The 21,084-nt window shown below is 44.2% G+C and overlaps 1 protein-coding gene across 1 annotated transcript in view; it reads right to left on the minus strand.

Annotated features, from left to right (window-relative positions):
* The window catches only part of LOC132393821 (torsin-4A-like), a 45,602-nt gene extending 24,744 nt beyond the window's left edge, over positions 1-20,858 (minus strand). The window contains exons 1-2 of the mRNA XM_059969211.1: positions 20,831-20,858; positions 19,842-19,949 (exon numbers count right to left, since the gene is read on the minus strand). Of these exons, the coding sequence (XP_059825194.1) occupies positions 19,842-19,948 (107 nt within the window). The 5' untranslated portion in view covers position 19,949; positions 20,831-20,858. The remainder of the gene's footprint in view (positions 1-19,841; positions 19,950-20,830) is intronic.
* Positions 20,859-21,084: the final 226 nt, after the last annotated feature.

The raw sequence follows: 21,084 nt of genomic DNA on the forward strand, positions 1-21,084 counted from the left end.
ATATATATGTGTGTGTATATATATATATATATAGTATACCTTGTAGTAATTTATATATATATATATAAAAATTTATACTAATTTATTGTTTTTGTTATCATGTATTGCACTATACTGCTGCTGCAAAAGAACAAATTTCCTGATATATGCCAGGGGTATTAAACCTGATTCCGCTGTCAGGGTTCTGTATCTTCTGCCCGATGAGAGAGGGGAAGGGGGAGCAGAGAGAATGTCCAGGGACGGGGGGGTCAGGATCTTTGACTGTGCTGGCTACTGAGGCAGCAGACAGACAGCGTCCGCGGAGGGGAGGCTGGTTCTGGTGAGGTGCTGAGCTGTACCCACGATGTTCTGCAGTTTCTTGCGGTCAGGTGCAGAGCAGTTACCGTACCAAGCCATGATAGAATTCTTTCCATGGAGTATCAACACAATTTGGTGAGGGTCAACAGGGACATATCTCATTCTCCGTCACTTCAAGGAGAAAAGGCCGAGTTCACTTATGTTTTCATAAGGCATGCTCCCCAATCTAGGCAACATCCTTGTAAATCTCCTCTGCACCCTTACTATAGTTTCCACATCCTTCCTGTAGTGAGGTCACCAGAACTGAGCACAGAACTCCAAGTGGGGTCTGACCAGGGTCCTATATAGCTGCAACATTACCTCTTGGCTCCTAAGTTCAATTCTACAATTGATGCTTCCTGTAAATCCATTTGAGTCCTGTCCAGCAACCCCTGTGGCAATGAGCTCCACATTCCCACTACTGACCCGATAAAGGGCTTCCTGCTGTAACAAACAACAGAAAATCTGCAGATGCTGGAAATCCGAGCAACACATGCAAAATGCTGGAGGATCTCAGCAGGCCAGGCAGCATCTAGGAAAAGAGTACAGTCAATGTTTTGGGCCGAAACCCTTCGGCAGGACTGAGTTGCTCCTGCATTTCCTTTTGTACGACTTTATACTTGTAGATGATATTTTCTACGCATAGTCCTTATTTTTAAACTTGGACTTAATGTGATAAACTTCCTTCATTAATCTTTAAAGAACAGAGTGAACTGTCCTGGTCATTCTGGAGATGAACTTTGTGTTCTGGGAAAATCCTATTGCAATTGCCACTAACCTCCGCAGATGAAATGATTAGCGTATGCGGAGAGATTAATGCCTGTGCTGGGACTCATAGTGCATGATACAGAAGAGTACGGCATGGGAACAAGCGATTTGGGCCCACAGCTTTGAGCCAAACTAATTAAACATCTAATCAAACTCATCCTTTCTGTCTAGATCATGAAGATATCCCTCTGTTAGGGTGTTTTTTTGGGATTAGCACATATAGCAAATAACTTCAGCAACTGACTTCAACAACTAATCTTCAAATATGAATATGGGCTGTAGATTAAATTTAAAATGCAGCTCTGAACAGTGGATTCCTAAAAATTGTGAGGCATACATTGGTAATTGGAAGATCAGGCGAGGAAGGAGGTGCAAAGGCTCTGTGTAGTTGAAAGGAAGCATTGTGGATGCATTGTTAATACGGAATTGTCGTTTGATTTTTAGCATATGAAATATCATGTAGTGTTGGGTCAAGCAGGCCCTTTTCCTCCGAAAGGGGTCTCAATACAATGCCTGGTCAGTCTCATTTTGTTGAATAAAAAGGCTGCTTCATATCTACCAGTACTTCTCTCCGGTGACTTTATTCACACGGCAACATAATTCTCAGTGCCTACCTGAGAACATTGATGGAGATCAGAATGATAAGAGCATATAGATAAAGGTCTGTCTGGGTAGAGTGGATGTGGAGAAAATGTTTCCACTAGTCGGAGAGTGTGAAATCTTAGGGCACAGCCTCCAAGTAAAGGAACATCCCTTTAGCACAAGAACATAAGAACATAGGATCAAGGGTCAGCCATCTGGCCCGTCGAGCCTGCTCCTCCATTCAATAAGATCATGGCTGATCTGACCATGGACTCATCTCCATCTACCTGCCTTTTGCCCATAACCCTTAATTCCCCTACTTTGCAAAAATCTATCCAACCTTATCTTAAATATATTTACTGAGGTAGCCTCCATTGCTTCATTGGGTAGAGAATTCCACAGATTCACCAGTCTCTGACTGGGGGCGGGGATCAGTGCCTTGCTGGGGGGGGGGGGTGATCATTCCCTTGCTGGGGGGGGTGATCGTTGCCTTTCTGGGGGGGGTGATCATTTCCTTGCTGGGGGGGTGATCATTGCCTTGCTGGGGGGGGGGGGGGGGTGATCATTGCCTTGCTGGGGGTGGGTGATCGTTGCCTTGCTGGGGGTGGGTGATCGTTGCCTTGCTGGGAGGGGGGGGGGATCGTTGCCTTTCTGGGGGGGGGTGATCATTCCCTTGCTGGGGGGGTGATCATTGCCTTGCTGGGGGGGGTGATCATTGCCTTGCTGTGGGGGGTGATCGTTGTCTTGCTGGGGGGGGAATGATCGTTGCCTTGCTGGGGGGGGTGATCATTCCCTTGCTGGGGGGGTGATCATTGCCTTTCTGGGGGGGGTGATCATTGCCTTGCTGGGGGATGATGATCGTTGCCTTGCTGGGGGAGGTGATCATTCCCTTGCTGGGGGGGGTGATCATTACCTTTCTGGGGGGGGTGATCATTGCCTTGCTGGGGGTGGGTGATCGTTGCCTTGCTGGGGGTGGGTGATCATTGCCTTTCTGGGGGGGGTGGTCATTGCCTTTCTGGGGGGGGTGATCATTGCCTTGCTGGGGGATGGTGATCGTTGCCTTGCTGGGGGATGGTGATCGTTGCCTTGCTGGGGGTGGGTGATCGTTGCCTTGCTGGGAGGGGGGGGATCATTGCCTTGCTGGGAGGGGGGGTCATATGCCTTGCTGCTGCCTTTGCATCAGATGGGGAGCTGGGGGGGTTTGGTGTTTTAACATTTTAGTTGTCTTTCATTCTTTGGGGGGCACCCCTCTGTTTTTGTGGATGTCTGCAAAGAAAAAGAATTTCCGGATGTATATCGTATGCATTTCTCTGACATTAAATGTACCTATTGAACCTACTGAAAACCAGTTCCTCCTCATCTCTGTCCTAAATCTACTCCCTGAATCTTGAGGCTATTTCCCCTAGTTCTAGTCTCACCTATCAGTTGAAGTAATTTCCCCCTCCATCTTATCTATCGCTTTCATAATTTTATGTGCTTCTACAAGATGTCCTCTCATTCTCCTGAATTGCAGTGAGTACAGTCCCAGGCAACTCCATCTCTCAGAGAGAAGGAGAAGGGATTTCTTCGGAGTGCAGTGAAGCTGTGAAATTCACTGCCACCATGGGCTGTGGATGCCAAATCACTGGGTGTCTTTAAGGCAGAGGTTGATAGGCTTCTGACTGATTAGCAGGTAAAGGGGTATGTGGAAGAGGAGGGAGAATCAGGTTGCGAGAGAGAAAAATCTCTCATGATTGGATGGCAGGGCAAGTATGAAGGGCTGAATAGTCTTACTCTGCTCCTATACCTTTTGCTCTTATGAAATGTGCATTCTGTAAATATACAGTGGCAGAAGCTGAGGGAGCTTCTGACTGAAGTTTATTTTTTACATGTCAAAATGGCTGCCACGGTAGCACAGTGGTTAGCTCGACACTATTACAGCTCAGGGCGCTCCAGAGTTCAGAGTTCAGAGTTCAATTCCAGCACCGTTCTGTAAGGAGTCCCTGTACTCATGGAATACATGGGTTTTCTCTCATCCTCTGGTTTCCTCTGACAGTCAAAAGAAATACCAGGTAGGTTCATTGGTGTTCATTGGTCAGTGTAAATTGTCCTGTTATTAGGTTAGGGTTAATGGAGTTTGTTGGGGTTGCTGGGGTGGAATGACTCAAAGGGCCTGAAGGGTCCACTCCTCCCTATATCACTAAATAAAGTAAAATAAACTTTATTTATTATAAAAAGTATAAATCATGCAATGCCTTTCCATTCTCACATTCATAGTCAATGATGTCATAGTAGTGTTTGATTATATCTGTGATTTAGGAACAGTTTCTTCCCTTCTGCCATCTGACTCCAAAATGAACATTAAATCCCACTTTTTCATATATTGTTCTGTTTTTGCACTTTTAAAATTTAACTACTTAATATAATATATATACTTACTGTAATTCAGTTTTTTTCTATATCGTCATGTATTGCATTGTACTGCTGCCCCAACATTAACAAGTTTCACGATATATGCTGGTGATATTAAACCTGATTCTGATATTCCTTAAAACTAATGGGACTTTTGCCAATCATGAGGACCCTGCTGTGTGATAGACAAGGTTTATAAGACTATGAGAAGCATAGACAGAGTGGACAGCTTGTAGCCTTCTATCTGGGCCAAAATGCCAAATACTGGAAGGCAAACATGAGGAAATCTGCAGATGCTGGAAATTCAAGCAACACACACAAAATGCTGGTGGAACGCAGCAGGCCAGGCAGCATCTATAGGGAGAAGTACAGCTGATGTTTCGGGCCAAGACCCTTCGTCAGTACTAACTGAAAAAAGAGATAGTAAGAGATTTGAAAGTGGGAGGGGGAGGGGAGACCTGAAATGATAGGAGAAGACCGGAGGTGGAGGGATGATGCTAAGAGCTGGAAAGTTGAAAGGGGGTGTATCATAGGACGGAAGGCCTTGGAAGAAAGAAAGGGGGAGGAGAGCACCAGAGGAAGATGGAGAACAGATAAGGAGTTTTTGTGAGAGGGAAAGACAGAGAAAAAAATTAGGACGGGGTAAGAAGGGGAGGAGGGGCATTAACAGAAGTTAGAGAAATCAGTTTTCATGCCATCAGGTTGGAGGCTACCCAGAAGGAATATAAGGTGTTGTTCCACCAATCTGAGTGTGGCATCATATTACAGCCGAGGAGGCCATGAATAGAAAAATCAGAATGGGACTGGGACGTGGAATTAAAATGTGTGGCCACTGGGAGATCCTGCTTTCTCTGGCAGGCAGAGCATAGGTGTTCAGCGAAATGGTCTCCCAGTCTGCGTCGGATCTCACCAATATATAAAAGGCCACACCGGGAGCACTGGACACAGTATACCACACCAGCCGACTCACAGGTGAAGTGTCGCCTCACCTGGAAGGACTGTCTGAGGCCCTGAATGGTGGTGAGGGAGGAATTGGAAGGGCAGGTGTAGCACTTGATCCGCTTACAAGGATAAGTGCCGGGAAGGAGATCGGTGGGAAGGGATGTGGGGACCGAATGGACAAGGAAGTCACTTAGGGAGGGCATACATTTAAGTTCAGAGGCGTAAGTTGAAAGGAGATGTGAGGGACAAGATTCTTCTATAACACAGAGACTCATGGGCATCTGAAATGCACTACCTGGGGTGGTGGAGGAGGCAAAAACAATAGGCGTGTTCAAGATGCTCTTAGATAGGTACATGAATATACCAGGACTGGACAAATGTGCAACTTGTGGAGGCAGAAGGGATTAGTTGAATTAGGCATACAATCACTAGCTTAATTAACACACACAAGATGCTAGAGGAACTCAGCAGGCCAGGCAGCATCTATGGAAAAGAGTAAACAGTCAACGTTTCAGGCCGAGACCCTTCATCAGGACTGGAGCGAAAGATGAGAAGTCAGAATAGGAAGGTGGAAGAAGTGATAGGTGATAGGTGAAACCGGGAGAGGGGGAGAGGGTGAAGTTGAGAGCTGAGAGGTAGACTAGTGAAAAAGATAAAGGGCTGGAGGAGGGGGAATCTGATAGAAGAAGGTTGAAGACCATGGAAGAAAGGGAAGGAGGAGGAGCACTAGAGGGAGGTGAGGGAGGGAAACAGGAATGGGGAACAGAGAAGGGAGGAGGTGGGGCAGTTACTGGAATTTTGAGAAACCGATGTTCATGCCATCGGGTTAGAGGCTACCCAAAAGGAATATAAGGCATTGCTCCTCCAACCTGAGTGTGGCCTAATGTAATTCACTTGGGACAGCATCCTGGGCGCGTTCCTGCGTTGCACAGTTCTACGTAGTATGTGAATCCTCCAAGTACAGAAATCTGTCATCCCAAAGGAAATAACTCAAGGGGCTTACTGAATTGACTGACACCTGTCAGTCACCATGACCACTCAAACCCTTCAGCAAAATGCACAATTTACAGGCAGCACTGCAGTTAGTTTCCCGGGCTGTTCCCTATATAGCTCCACGAGGTACAACTTTGCACTCCTCACCTCTGGTGCTGCCTACCCAAAATTCTGACCACGTGGAGTCCCACCACATGCCCAGTTTCTTTCCCTCTTCCAAAGGCGTGCAGGTTGGTAGGTTAACTGGCTGCAGTAAGTGCTTTGGTGAGGGGCAGATTCTAGGGGAAGGTGGTGGGAACATGGGGAGAGTAGCATAGGACTATGGTGGTCAATGATTGATGGCATGCACTCGATGGGCCGAATGACCTCTCTGCATGCTCTATTACTCACTGATTGCACACTACTAAGGACAAATGGAGCAGGTACAGAACATATATTTTAGGAACAGCGTGGCCAGGTGTTTAAGGCGTTGATCTAGTGATCTGAAGGTCGCTAGTTCGAGCGTCAGCTAAGGCAGCGTGTTGTGTCCTTGAGCAAGGCACTTAACCACACATTGCTCTGTGACGACAACGGTGACAAGCTGTACCTGCCCTTGCCCTTCCCTTGAACAACATCAGTGGCATGCAGAAGGGAGACTTGCAGCATGGGCAGCTGCCGGTCTCCCAAACAAACCTGCCCAGGCCTCCTCCCTGGAAACGTTCCAAGGCGCAAATCCATGGTCCCTCGATGCCTATTATATATATCATCCTCTCAGCCATCAGATTTCTGAATGGATGATGAACCAACTCATGAACACGGTTATTTGTTTTTGCTCTCTTTTTTTATATTTACAGCGGATTCTGGTTAACCGGGATGCATTGTGACCAGTACATTTTGGCTTAATTAAGTGGCTGCCCTATTTAGTCAAAGTTTCGTGGAAATAGTTAAAAGGTATGTTAAAAAAAACTACTGTTTAACTGAGTAGCAAGTTGTTTATTAAATGAAATACAGAACAAACTAGAACACTACTAATAACTGCAGTACTAGAAAACTGTGTATTAGTGCCTAATAGTTATCGAGGGAGGAATTCATCTGCCATGTTCATTTGATTCACTGTAAATGAACAAAATCAATGCACAGACATAATGCAGATAATTGGCTGCCTTCATCGAACACTTTCAATGAATACATACTCAAAATCTTCATTTTCCTTGTGACATTCAAGATGATTGAATATACTTTATTATTTCCTAACCTGTTGAAGTAGTGAAATCAGATTATTTTCACTCCCAACCGTTTCTGGCAAGTCTAAGCCAGAACTTTTCCTAACCTGTTGAAGTAGTGAAATCAGATTAATTTCACTCCCAACCGTTTCTGGCAAGTCTAAGCCAGAACTTTTCCTAATCTGTTGAAGTAGTGAAATCAGATTATTTTCACTTGCAGCTGCCTCTGGCATGTCTAAGCCTGAATGCTTGGAACCCCAGTGAGAAAAACAGTTCTGAATTGTCGTAATGCTTATTTCTTGCTGTCGATCAGTGACAAAAATCACTGCTTTTTGAACACAAACACACACAACTGGCACTTTTTAAAAAGTGATCATGCTGAGCATGGTGTAGTGCCAAGTGGATGCAATACCTTACCTGCTCCTTCATCATCCCAACTGATGACCAGATGAGAGAAAAATGCTAGAATAAGACAGCAAATGCCTGGGAAATAAGTTAGGTTCTGAGGAGGAAATTAAAGAGAGAAAGAGAGAGAGAGAAAAACAGGGAAAGAGAAAGGGAGTGAGAGAGATGGAGGTAGATAAATATAGATTACGTTTGTGTGTGTGTGTATGTATATGTATATATATATATAGAGAGAGAGAGAGAGAGAGTCAGTTATGATCCTGGCGATGGAGCTACAGGAGCCTAAAGACCCACACTCAGTGATTCAGTAACAGCTTCTTCAAAGTATGAAGAAGGATCAGGATTAATACCACCAGCATATGATGTGAAGTTTGTTGACTTTATGGCAGCAGTATAATGCAATTCATAATAACAGAGAAAAAAATAGTGAATTACAGTAAGTATAATTAATTACATTAAATAAGTAGTGGAAAAATAGAAATTAAAAACTAGTGAGGTTGTGTTAATGGGTTCAATGTTCATGTGGAATTCGGATGGCAGAGGGGAAGTTATTTCTGAATCGCTGAGTGTGTGCCCTTGGGCTTCTGTACCTCCTTCCTGATGATACGAATTAGAACAAAGCACAACCTGGGTGATGGAGGTCCTTAATGATGGATGCTGCCTTTCTGAGGCATTGTTCCTTAAAGATGTCCTGGATACTATGGAGGCTAGTACTCATGATGGAGTTGACAGAGTTTAAAGCTCTCTGCAGCTCACTTTGATTCTGTGCAGTAGATATTTGCGAGTGCTTTTGGTGACATAGAAAATCTTCTCAAGCTCCTAATGAAATATTGCTGCTGCCATGCTGTCTTTCTAGCTGCTTTGATATATTGGGTCCAGCTCAGATCCTCAGAGATATTGACACCCAGGAACTTGAAACTGTTCACTCCTTCCATTTCTAATCCCTCTATAAGGACTGGTATGTGTTACCTCATGTTACCCTTCCTGAAGTCCACAATCAGTTCTTTGGTCTTACTGATATTGAGCGCAAGATTGTTGCTGTGACACCACTCAACGTTGATATATCTCACTCCTGTATCTCTGCTCATCACCATTTGAAATTCTGTCAACAATGGCTGTAGCATCAGCAAATTTATAGATGGCATTTGAACTGTGCTGATCTGCACAGATTGTGGTCTTTCAGTTATAGGAGGTTAAGGATCCAATTGTAGAGAGAGGTACAGAAGCCCACTTTCTGGAGCTTTTTGACCAGAACTGTAGAAATAATTGCGTTGTGCTTGAGCTATAGTCAATAAATAGCATCCTGAGGTAAGTACTTATATTGTTCAGGTGATCCAAGGTCACGTGAGGAGCCAATGAGATCATGACTGAAATCGACCTTTTGTGGCGATAGGCACAATGGGTCCCAGTCTTTGCTGAGATAGGAGTTCATTCTAGCCATGGCCAACCTCTCCATCACCATTAGACCTGAGTGCTACTACATAACGGTCACGCTGAGGCAGATCACGCTGCCCTTCTCGGGCACTGGTATAATCGTTGCCCTTTTGAAGCAGGTGGGAATTTCCTACTGTAGCAGTGAGAGACTGCAACTGTCTTTGAACAGCTGCACCAGTTAGTTGGCACAGGTTTTCAGAGCCCTACCAGGTACTCCATCAGAGCCTGTACATCCGGCACTGGACTTTAGAACATTTCAAGAATCAATTTACGTTATTCTATATTTTTGCATGATATTTTTTGTTATCTGCAGATACTTTATGTCATTGCACTCCCCTGCTGCCACCAAACAACAAATTCCATGTCATATAAGACAGTGATAATGAACCCGATTCTGTTCAGTTTCAGAGGGAGGGAGAGGTAGTGGAAACTAGTTGATAAAAAGAAATGAAAAATGACAGGTAAAATCATGAAGGGCTGTCAGGCTAGAAATCATGGATCGCATACAGGTGAAGTCTCAACAAGCCATAATTTGTCAGAAGCCAGGATTACGGAGGAGAGTGACTTCTGTCTGATGTCATATCAAGAGAATCAGTTTTGAAATAGGCCCTCTAGCCATTGCAGTTCACAGTGACGTTCATATTATAGACAGATTGACTTTCTTGGATTCCATATGACTTAACTTCTAAGTAACATATTCAGACTCTTTGTCTGCCTTGGTTGTTCGCCAGTCTTTGGCTATATTTTTAGCGAATTATACTGTGTTGATTTTCTTACTTTTAAATACCTGAAAGAAATTCAATCTCAAGGCAGAGTATGATAACATCAGGATACTTTGATGATAAATCTGTTTTGAATGTTGAACTTTGAATGTCTTCGACATTGGAAGAAGTTGTCACAGAGGGCAGAAGATGGCACTGGACCTTTGAGAGTGCATGACCCATTCCCACGTAGCCACCGTCCCAATTTGTATTCCCTTTCTGCATTCTCCCATCGGAATTCATTGCCTTTCTGCTGATGAATCTCTGAAGCAACAGAATGGGGCTCCACCAGCATTCGATAAGTTCCCGTGCCCAGGAGCTGATGGCTATCTTGAGCTCCCAAACACAAGTTACTTCGATCCACTTTGTATTCCCATGCTCACATGTCTGTCCTCAGCCTTCTCCAAACATAGACAGTCCTGTAAACCCCAGAACGAACCCCGTTCCACTCGCACTCACACCCACACACATAGACAGTCCTGTAAACCCCAGAACGAACCCCGTTCCACTCGCACTCACACCCACACACATAGACAGTCCTGTAAACACCAGAACGAACCCCATTCCACTCGCACTCACACCCACACACGTACACAGTCCTGTAAACCCCAGAACGAACCCCGTTCCACTCGCACTCACACCCACACACATAGACAGTCCTGTAAACACCAGAACGAACCCCATTCCACTCGCACTCACACCCACACACGTACACAGTCCTGTAAACCCCAGAACGAACCCCGTTCCACTCGCACTCACACCCACACACATACACAGTCCTGTAAACCCCAGAACGAACCCCGTTCCACTCGCACTCACACCCACACACATAGACAGTCCTGTAAACCCCAGAACGAACCCCATTCCACTCGCACTCACACCCACACACGTACACAGTCCTGTAAACCCCAGGACAAACCCCATTCCACTCGCACTCACACCCACACACATACACAGTCCTGTAAACCCCAGGACAAACCCCATTCCACTCGCACTCACACCCACACACATAGACAGTCCTGTAAACCCCAGGACAAACCCCATTCCACTTGCCCTCACACCCACACACATAGACAGTCCTGTAAACCCCAGGACAAACCCCATTCCACTTGCCCTCACACCCACACACATACACAGTCCTGTAAACCCCAGAACGAACCCCGTTCCACTCGCACTCACACCCACACACGTACACAGTCCTGTAAACCCCAGAACGAACCCCGTTCCACTCGCACTCACACCCACACACGTACACAGTCCTGTAAACCCCAGGACAAACCCCATTCCACTCGCTCACCCACCCACACACATAGTGACTAGTGGAGTACTGCAGGGATCTGTACTGGGACCCCTGCTCTTTGTGATTTTTATAAATGACCTGGATGAAGAGGCCGAAAGATGGGTGAGTAAATTTGCAGATGAGACAAGGATTGGAGGAGTTGTGGATGGAGTTGCAGGTTGTAGAAGGTAACAAGATGTAGTCTGGATGTAGAGTTGGGCAGAAATGTGGCAGATGGAGTTCAATCTGGATGAGTGTGAGGTGATGCATTTTGGAAGGATAAATCAGAAGGCTGAGTACAGGGTTAATGGTTGGTTACTTAAGAGTGTGGATGAACATAGGGACTTTGGGGTTTAAATCCATACATGCCTGAAGGTCACTGCACAGGTTGATAGGGTAGTTAAGAAGGCCAATGGGATGCTAGGCTTCATTAGTAGGGGGATTGAGTTCAGGAGTAGATAGGTCATGTTACAACTCTACTCTAAGTGTGGTGAGACCAAATGACTCATAGGAAGGATGTGGAAGCTATGGAGAGGGTGCAGAAGAGATTTACCAGGATATTGCCTGGATTAGAAAGTCTTATGAGGCAAGGTTAGCAGAGTTGGGACCTTTCTCTTTGGAGCGTAGAAGGATGAGAGGGGACCTGATAGAGGTCTACAAGATTATGAGAGGCATAGACAGGGTGGATAGCCAGTACCTGTTTTCCAGTGCAAAAATAGCAAACACCAGAGGGCATATGTACAAAGTTAATGGAGGGAAGTTTAGGGGAGACATCAGGGGTAAGTTTTTTTACACAGAGGGTTGTGAGCGCCTGGAATGACTTGCCAGGGATGGTGGTGGAGGCTAAAACATTGGGGGTATTTAAGAGCCTCTTGGACAGGTACATGGATGAAAGAAAAATAGAGGGTTACAGGGTAGTGTGGGTTTAGTAATTTTTTAAAGGAATATATGGGTCTGCACAACATTGAGGGCCAAAGGGCCTGCACTGTGCTGTAGTGTTCTAGTGTCTAGTGTCTAGTGTCAATGATTCAGGCACAACCTCTTCCCCTCTTCTATCAGGATTCTGAATTCACCATGAATACTGCCCCGCTATTCCATATTTTTTGTACTCATTTTTTTATAATAATTTCATATGTTTTGTACATATTTTATATCTTTGCACCATTCAATCAATTCCATGTCACATAAGACTAAGATAGTAAGCCTGGTTCTGATTCTGACTCAGAGGTGGTGGGGGGCGGGGAGAGAAAAGCTCCAGGAGAGAGAGTCAGACAAAGGAATGGAAAATGGCAAGTAAAATCATGTAGAGCTGTAGGGTTGAAATTCTTGAGTCCTGGACTGGTGAAATCTCAGCAAGCCATAATTACTCAGAAACCAGGATTATGGAAGAGAGTGGTTTTCATTTGATATTGTATCGAGAGAAAACCATGAGCAAACAACCCTCTGGCCATTGTGCTTTTGCCAAGCCAAATTTACATCAATCCTTCAAATCCCTAGAATGCTATTTTAACCCAATTTACTCTCCCCACATTCCTGAGATATTTTACCGATTAAATTTACAAGAATAGGGCTGGGACATGAGGACCTGAGTTACGGGGAAAGGGTGAATTAATTAGGGTTTTATTCCTGAGAACATAAGTGAATGAAGGGAGACTTGAAAGTGGCGTGCAAAATTATGAAGGGTACATATAACCATATAACAATCACAGCGCGGAAACAGGCCATCTTGGCCCTCCTAGTCCGTGCCGAACCCTTAATCTCACCTAGTCCCACCTACCCGCACTCAGCCCATAACCCTCCACTCCTTTCCTGTCCATATACCTATCCAATTTTACCTTAAATGACACAACTGAACTGGCCTCTACTACTTCTACAGGAAGCTCATTCCACACAGCTATCACTCTTTGAGTAAAGAAATACCCCCTCGTGTTTCCCTTAAAATTCTGCCCCCTAACTCTCAAATCATGTCCTCTCGTTTGAATCTCCCCTACTCTCAATGGAAACAGCCTGTTCACGTCAACTCTATCTATCCCTCTCAAAATTTTAAATACCTCGATCAATTCCCCCCTCAACCTTCTATGCTCCAATGAATAGAGACCGAACTTGTTCAACCTTTCTCTGTAACTTAATTGCTGAAACCCAGGTAACATCCTAGTAAATCGTCTCTGCACTCTCTCTAATTTATTGATATCTTTCCTATAATTCGGTGACCAGAACTGCACACAATATTCCAAATTTGGCCTTACCAATGCCTTGTACAACTTTAGCATTACATCCCAACTTCTGTACTCAATGCTTTGATTTAAACATGTCATGTCGAGTAAATGCAAGCAGACTTTTTCAATATTTTTGCTTAAACTAGAATAAAAGGTCTTCACTTCTTCACTGTGACTGCGAAATGAGCTTCCAGTGGAAGTGATGAATGTGGGCTTGATTCCACCAGTTAAGAGAGATTTGTAAAGTACCTGGAATTATGATGTTGTAGCTATTAGTGAAACATGGTTGCAGGAAGGGTGTGATTGGCAACTAAATATTCCTGGATTTAGTTGCTTCAGGTGTGATAGAGTAGGAGGGGCCAGAGGAGGAGGTGTTGCATTGCTTATCCGAGAAAATCTTATGGCGGTTCTTTGGAAGGATAGATTAGAGAGCTCCTCTAGGGAGGCTATTTGGGTGGAATTGAGGAATGGGAAAGGTGTAGTAACACTGATAGGAGTGTTTTATAGGCCACCTAATGGGGAGCGTGAGTTGGAAGAGCAAATGTGTAAGGAGATAGCAGATATTTGTAGTAAACACAAGGTGGTGATTGTGGGAGATTTTAATTTTCCACATGTAGATTGGGAAGCTCATTCTGTAAAAGGGCTGGATGGTTTAGAGTTTGTGAAATGTGTGCAGGATAGTTTTTTGCAACAATACATAGAAGTACCAACTCGAGATGGGGCAGTGTTGGATCTCCTGTTAGGGAATGCGATAGGTCAGCTGACAGATGTATGTGTTGGGGAGCACTTCAGATCCAGTGATCACAATAGCATTAGCTTCAATATAATTATGGAGAAGGACAGGACTGGACCTAGAGTTGAGATTTTTGATTGGAGAGAGGCTAACTTTGAGGAGATGCGAAGGGATTTAGAGAGAGTGGATTGGGTCAAGTTGTTTTATGGGAAGGATGTAATAGAGAAATGGAGGTCATTTAAGGGTGAAATTATGAGGGTACAGAATCTTTATGTTCCTGTTAGGTTGAAAGGAAAGGTTAAAGGTTTGAAAGCACCATGGTTTTCAAGGGATATTAGAAACTTGGTTTGGAAAAAGAGGGATGTCTACAATAGATATAGGCAGCATGGAGTAAAGGAATTGCTCGAGGAATATAAAGAATGTAAAAGGAATCTTAAGAAAGGGATCAGAAAAGCTAAAAGAAGATACGAGGTTGGTTTGGCAAATAAGGTGAAAGTAAATCCGAAAGGTATCTACAGTTATATTAAAAGCAAGAGGATAGTGAGGGATAAAATTGGTCCCTTAGAGAATCAGGGTGGTCAGCTATATGTGGAGCTGAGGGAGATGGGAGAGATTTTGAATGATTTCTTCTCTTCGGTATTCACTAAGGAGAAGGATATTAAATTGTGTAAGGTGTGGGAAACAAGTAAGGAAGTTATAGAACCTATGACAATTAAAGAGGTGGAAGTACTGGCGCTTTTAAGAAATTTAAAAGTGGATAAATCTCCGGATCCTGACAGGATAGTCCCCAGGACCTTGAGAGAAGTTTGTGTAGAGATAGCAGGAGCTCTGACGGAGATCTTTCAAATGTCATTAGAAACGGGGATTGTGCCAGAGGATTGGCGTATTGCTCATGTGGTTCCATTGTTTAAAAAGGGTTCTAGAAGTAAGCCTAGCAATTATAGACCTGTCAGTTTGACATCAGTGGTGGGTAAATTAATGGAAAGTATTCTTAGAGATAGTATTTATAATTATCTGGATAGACAGGATCTGATTAGGAGTAGCCAGCATGGATTTGTGCGTGGAAGGTCATGTTTGACAAACCTCATTGAATTTTTTGAAGAAGTTACGAGAAATGTTGAAGCGGGTAAGGCAGTGGATGTAGTCTATATGGACTTCAGCAAGGCCTTTGACAAAGTTCCACATGGAAGGTTAGTTAAGAAGGTTCAGTCGTTAGGTATTAATGCTGGAGTAACAAAATGGATTCAACAGTGGCTAGATGGGAGATGCCAGAGAGTAGTGGTGGATAATTGTTTATCAGGATGGAGGCCAGTGACTAGCGGGGTGCCTCAGGGATCTGTTTTGGGCCCAATGTTGTTTGTAATATACATAAATGATCTGGATGATGGGGTGGTAAATTGGATTAGTAAGTATGCCGATGATACTAAGGTAGGAGGTATTGTGGATAATGAGGTGGGTTTTCAAAGCTTGCAGGGAGATTTATGCCGGTTAGAAGAATGGGCTGAACGTTGGCAGATGGAATTTAATGCTGAGAAGTGTGAGGTTCTACATTTTGGCAGGAATAATCCAAAAAGAACATACAGGTAAATGGTAGGGCATTGAGGAATGCAGTGGAACAGAGAGATCTAGGAATAACAGTGCACAGTTCCCTGAAGGTGGAGTCTCATGTAGATAGGGTGGTGAAGAAGGCTTTCGGAATGCTGGCCTTTATAAATCAAAGCATTGAGTACAGAAGTTGGGATGTAATGTTAAAATTGTACAAGGCATTGGTAAGGCCAAATTTAGAATATTGTGTGCAGTTCTGGTCACCGAATTATAGGAAAAATATCAATAAATTAGAAAGAGTGCAGAGACGATTTACTAGGATGTTACCTGGGTTTCAGCACTTAAGTAACAGAGAAAGGTTGAACAAGTTCGGTCTCTATTCATTGGAGTGTAGGAGGTTGAGGGGGGATTTGATCGAGGTATTTAAAATTTTGAGAGGGATAGATAGAGTTGACGTGTATAGGCTGTTTCCATTGAGAGTAGGGGAGATTCAAATGAGAGGACATGATTTGAGAGTTAGGGGGCAGAAGTTTAAGGGAAACATGAGGGGGTATTTCTTTACTCAGAGAGTGATAGCTGTGTGGAATGAGCTTCCTGTAGAAGTAGTAGAGGCCAGTTCAGTTGTGTCATTTAAGGTAAAATTGGATAGGTATATGGACAGGAAAGGAGTGGAGGGTTATGGGCTGAGTGCGGGTAGGTGGGAATAGGTGAGATTAAGAGTTTGGCACAGACGAGGAGTTTCGTGTCCTAGTGTAAATATAAGAAAGGATGTGCTGGTGTTGGAGGGGACCAGAAGTGGTTTACAAGAATCATCCTAGGAATGCAAAGGTTAACATATGAAGACAATTTGATGATTCTGGACCGCACTTAATGGAGTTTAAAGGAATGACAGGAGATCTCATTGAAACCTATTGAATATTGAAAGGCCTAGAGACAAGTGGACATGGAGAGGACGTTTTCAGTAGAAAGAGAGTCTAGGACGAGAGGGCACAACTTACGATTGGAAGAATATCCCTTTATAACATATGGGGAAGAATTTAGTTTGCCAGTGAATCTGTGGAATTCATTGCCACAGATGGCTGAGGAGGCCAAGTCATTTAAAGGAAAGATTGATTAATTAGTAAGGGTGACAAAGGTAATGAGGAAAAGCCAGGAGAATGGAGTTAAGAGGGAAAATAACTCAGTCATGGAACAGGCGTAATGGGCTGAAAGGCCTAATTCTGATTTGAACATGTTCTTATAGATGCCTTCATCCTGCACATGTCCCTATTGCTCCAGTCACATGCTTATCTACAAGCTTCTTAAGTGGCACTGTTGTATCTGGCTCCAGCACCACCCCTGGCAGGGCATTCCAGGAACACACCACTCTGTCATGACAGAAATGTTTCCCTCAATGTCAATTAAAATAGCTCGGTATTGACTTCAGAAAGTGTGTGTGTGTGTGTGGGTGGTGGGGGGGTGGTGGGATGGTGCCCATATTCCTGTCCACAACAATCATGTTGAGATTGAGTTGAAAGGCGTGGACATCGTCAATAGTCTATCCTAGGCCAATCGTGCTGATATCACCCTAAACATTGGCTGCTTACTCTTTTCCATAGATACTGCCTGACCTGCTGAGTTCCTCCAGCATTTTGTGTATTAGCTCACAGTCAGGAAGCTGTCTGGTGAGCCTAGAGAAAGTGATGGGTACAGCCCAGCCCATCACAAACAAAGCCCTTTATTTTACTTTTTACTTTATTGTCGCCAAAAATTGATACTAGAGCGAACAATCATCACAGTGATATTTGATTCTGCACTTCACGCTCCCTGGAGTACAAATCAATAGTCAATATAATAAAAATTTAAATTATAGATCATAAATAAAAAATAGAAAAGAGAATGTAAGGTAGTGCAAAAAAAAACTGAGAGACAGGTCCGGATATTTGGAAGGTACGGCTCAGATCTGGGACAGGATCCATTCAGCAATCTTATCAAAGTTGGAAAGAAGCTGTTCCCAAATCTGGCCGTATGAGTTTTCAAGCTCCTGAACCTTGTCCCGGAGGGAAGTGTGTTGGTTGAGTGGGTCGTATCCTTGATTATCCTGGCAGTCCTGCTCCAACAGCGTGCAGTGTAAAGTGAGTCCAAGAATGGAAGATTGGTTTGTGGGATGTGCTGGGCTAGGTTCATGATCTTCTGCAGCTTCTTCTGGTCTTGGACAGGACAATTTCCATACCAGGTTGTGATGCACCCTAGAAGAATGCTTTCTACGGTGCACCTATAAAAATTAGTGAGGGTTTTAGGGGACAGGCCAAATTTCTTCAGCTTTCTCAGGAAGTAAAGGCACTGGTGGGCCTTCTTGGCAGTGGACTCTGCTTGGTTAGACCAAGTCAAGTCATTTGTGATATTCATCCGGAGGAACTTAAAGCTTTTGACCTGTTCCACCTGCGCACCACCGATGCAGATGGGGTTGTGCGGTCCGCTACTCCTTCTGAAGTCAACAACCAATTCCTTCGTCTTGCTAACGCTGGGGATAGGTTATTGTCTTTGCCACCAAGTTCTTAATTTCCTTCCTGCAGTCAAACTTGTCATTACCTGAGATATGGCCTACAATTGTGGTGTCATCAGCAAACTTATATATTGAGTCTGATGGAAACTTGGCTACACAATCATGGGTGTACAGTGAGTACAGCAGGGGGCTGAGTACACAGCCTTGTGGGGCACCGGTGCTCAGAGTGATTGTAGAGGAGAGCTTGTCCCCTATCTTTACAGCCTGGGTCCTGTCTGAGGAAGTTGAATATCCAGCTGCAGATCTGAGTGCTGAGACCCAGGTTCCAGAGCTTAGGTATCAGTTTATTTGGAATGATGGTACTAAAGGCAGAGCTGTAGTCAATGAAAAGGAGCCTTACATCTGCATCTTTATTCTCCAGGTGTTCCAAGGAGGAACGTAGTGCCAGAGAGATGTCATCTGCTGTTGACCTGTTGCTCCGATAGGTGATTTGCAAAGCGTTGAGGTTGACCGGTAGGCTATGGTTGATGTGTGCACTTCATAGCAATTGATGTCAGAGCCACAGGACCCTCCCCATCAATGAGCACGTTTGTAAGGAGCACTATCACAACAACGCAATATCCATCATCAAGGACACTCACCATCCAGTCCATGCCCACTTCTTGCTACTACCATTGGACTAAGGAATGGAACCTTAGCTCCCACCCCACCAAGTCAGGGAGAGTTATTACACTACAAGCAACAGGCTCTTGAACTCGTGTGGATAACTTCATTCACCTTGTTATGTACCAGCAGCAGTAGATCACAAATTGATGTTTTAATGATTTTAATGTTAAAACTACTATATTTATTAGTATCTACTCAAAAATATAGAAAATTAAACAAAATGAACAGAAGTTATCAGTGTTATGTTTGTGTGTGGCTCCCAAACTGTCAGGCTTGGGAACAGTTCTTAAAGTCTTAGGATGCCAAACTAGAAAGGTCCAGTAATCCAAGGAATAAGTGAGGGAGGGACTGGTAAATCCACGTTTAAATGTAGAGAGGAGGCGATCACAAAGAATTCCATAGGTTCTACGCTGGGAAAACGAAGTAGCAGTCGCCAAAGATCTTATCCGTTCAGTTACCCGGAAATCCACATAGAAATATCACAAGGTGACAGTCACAGAATATACCATAGCACAGGTGGTTAAGTGACAGTCTTGTTAGCAGCTTGCAGTCCAAAACACTTACTTACTTTCTCTCTCTCTGTCTCTCCTCTCTGCCTCTCCCCCCCCCCCCCCCCATAGTCCAGCCTCACCCAGGCATTTTAAAGTAACACCCACAGTAAACAAAACAGTGGTCACTTTAACAAACTCAACTCCGAACTGATTTTATGACCTACAGACTCACTTTCAAGGACTCTTTACAATTCATGCTCTCAGTATTATTTTCGTCTGCACATTGTACGGTTGCCTGTCTCTGCTTATGTATAGTTTTTCATGCATTTTATTGTATTTCTTTATTTTCCTGTAAATTCTTGCAAGAAAAGCAGCAAGGGGAATTGAACCCGGATCACCTGTACTGAAGAGTGGTGTGCTAACCATTATGCTATCTTGCCACCCGTATACCTGTGTGTACTTTGATAGTACATCTCTTTGACTTTGTTTTTGAATTGTGGTCACTGTTCTACTGTGGGAGACATAGCAGCCAGTTCACCTAGGGGACATCTGAGCTGTGGGAAGTTAGGTGTATTCATTGGCAACCCCCTGATTGAACTTCTAAATTTTTACCTGGGAGTTACTTCTTTCTCTGACCTTGTAACCTCCTGGGCAGACTCATGGAGTGGGGTCCTCACAACATTTCGCTCCCGCCTTGTTTCTGCTGTTCTGCTTTCCATCCTGCAGATTAGAATCGAGCTGTAGTCATAAGTAGGGTGTAGTAGTCGGATGATTCTGGCCCTGAGAGTCAGCAGATTGTGTTCACACCCTGTCCCGAGGCTGATTCCTGCACTTTAATGGAAAACAAGCTTCTGAGGAAATTGGACACTTCCAAAGAGCTGTCAATCACTGTGTTCCCATCACTCCCCCGGCACTGTATTCCCTCCTAAACTTCTTACACCTCTCCCCTCTCTCTTCACCACTTACCCTCAATCCTATCCTCATGGGAAATCTACCTCTGTTATGGGGTATTGTTTTCCTGAAGACTCAAGAGACCATTAGACTACAAGACATAGGAGCAGCAGAGTTAGGCTATTCAGCCCATCGAGTCTGCTCTGTTATTCAATCATGGCTGTTTTATGTTCCCTCAACTCCATTCTCCTGCCTTCTTTTTTATGCGCTTATTAATATATTTAACTCCACTTTAAATTTACCCATTGCTATCTGTGGCAATGAATTCCATAGACTCACCGCCCTCTGGCTAAAGAAATTCCTCCTCATCTCTGTTCTAAAGGGACATCTTTCTGTACCAAGGATGTGCCCTCTGATCCTAGATCCACACACTATTGGAAGCATCTTCTCCACATCCACTCTATCCAAGCATTTAAATAGTTGGTAGGTTTTCAATGGGAGTAGGCAGTTTAAATAGTTTGGCATGCACCCAGGTCCTTTCCTATGACTTCTATTTTCAATGAAATTGGATGCGCCTCACGTGTTAACCCTTTCCTTCCCAGAATCACTATTGCAAGCTTTCTCAGGATCCCCTCCAATGCCAACACATCCTTCCTTAGATATGGGGCACAAAACCACATGCAGTATTTCAAATATGCGCTGATAAATACCTTATAAAGCTGCAGCACTACGTCCTTGCAGTCCTCGCAGGATGAATGCTAACATTGCGTTTCCTTCTGGGACTACTCCTCCGTAGGAGGAGCTCACTGTGGTTGAGCTGCTTCGTTGGGGCGGGGTGAGAGGTTGTTCTCTGCATTCTATGTTTTGACCCAGAATGTTGACAATTGTACCCTGGAAGTCTAATCAACTACTCTAGTTAGCCACCCCACCCTCCCCATCTACTACCTCGGTCACTGCACTGTAA

The sequence above is a fragment of the Hypanus sabinus genome, chromosome 5 (genome assembly GCF_030144855.1).
Source record: "Hypanus sabinus isolate sHypSab1 chromosome 5, sHypSab1.hap1, whole genome shotgun sequence".
Classification (NCBI taxonomy): domain Eukaryota; kingdom Metazoa; phylum Chordata; class Chondrichthyes; order Myliobatiformes; family Dasyatidae; genus Hypanus; species Hypanus sabinus.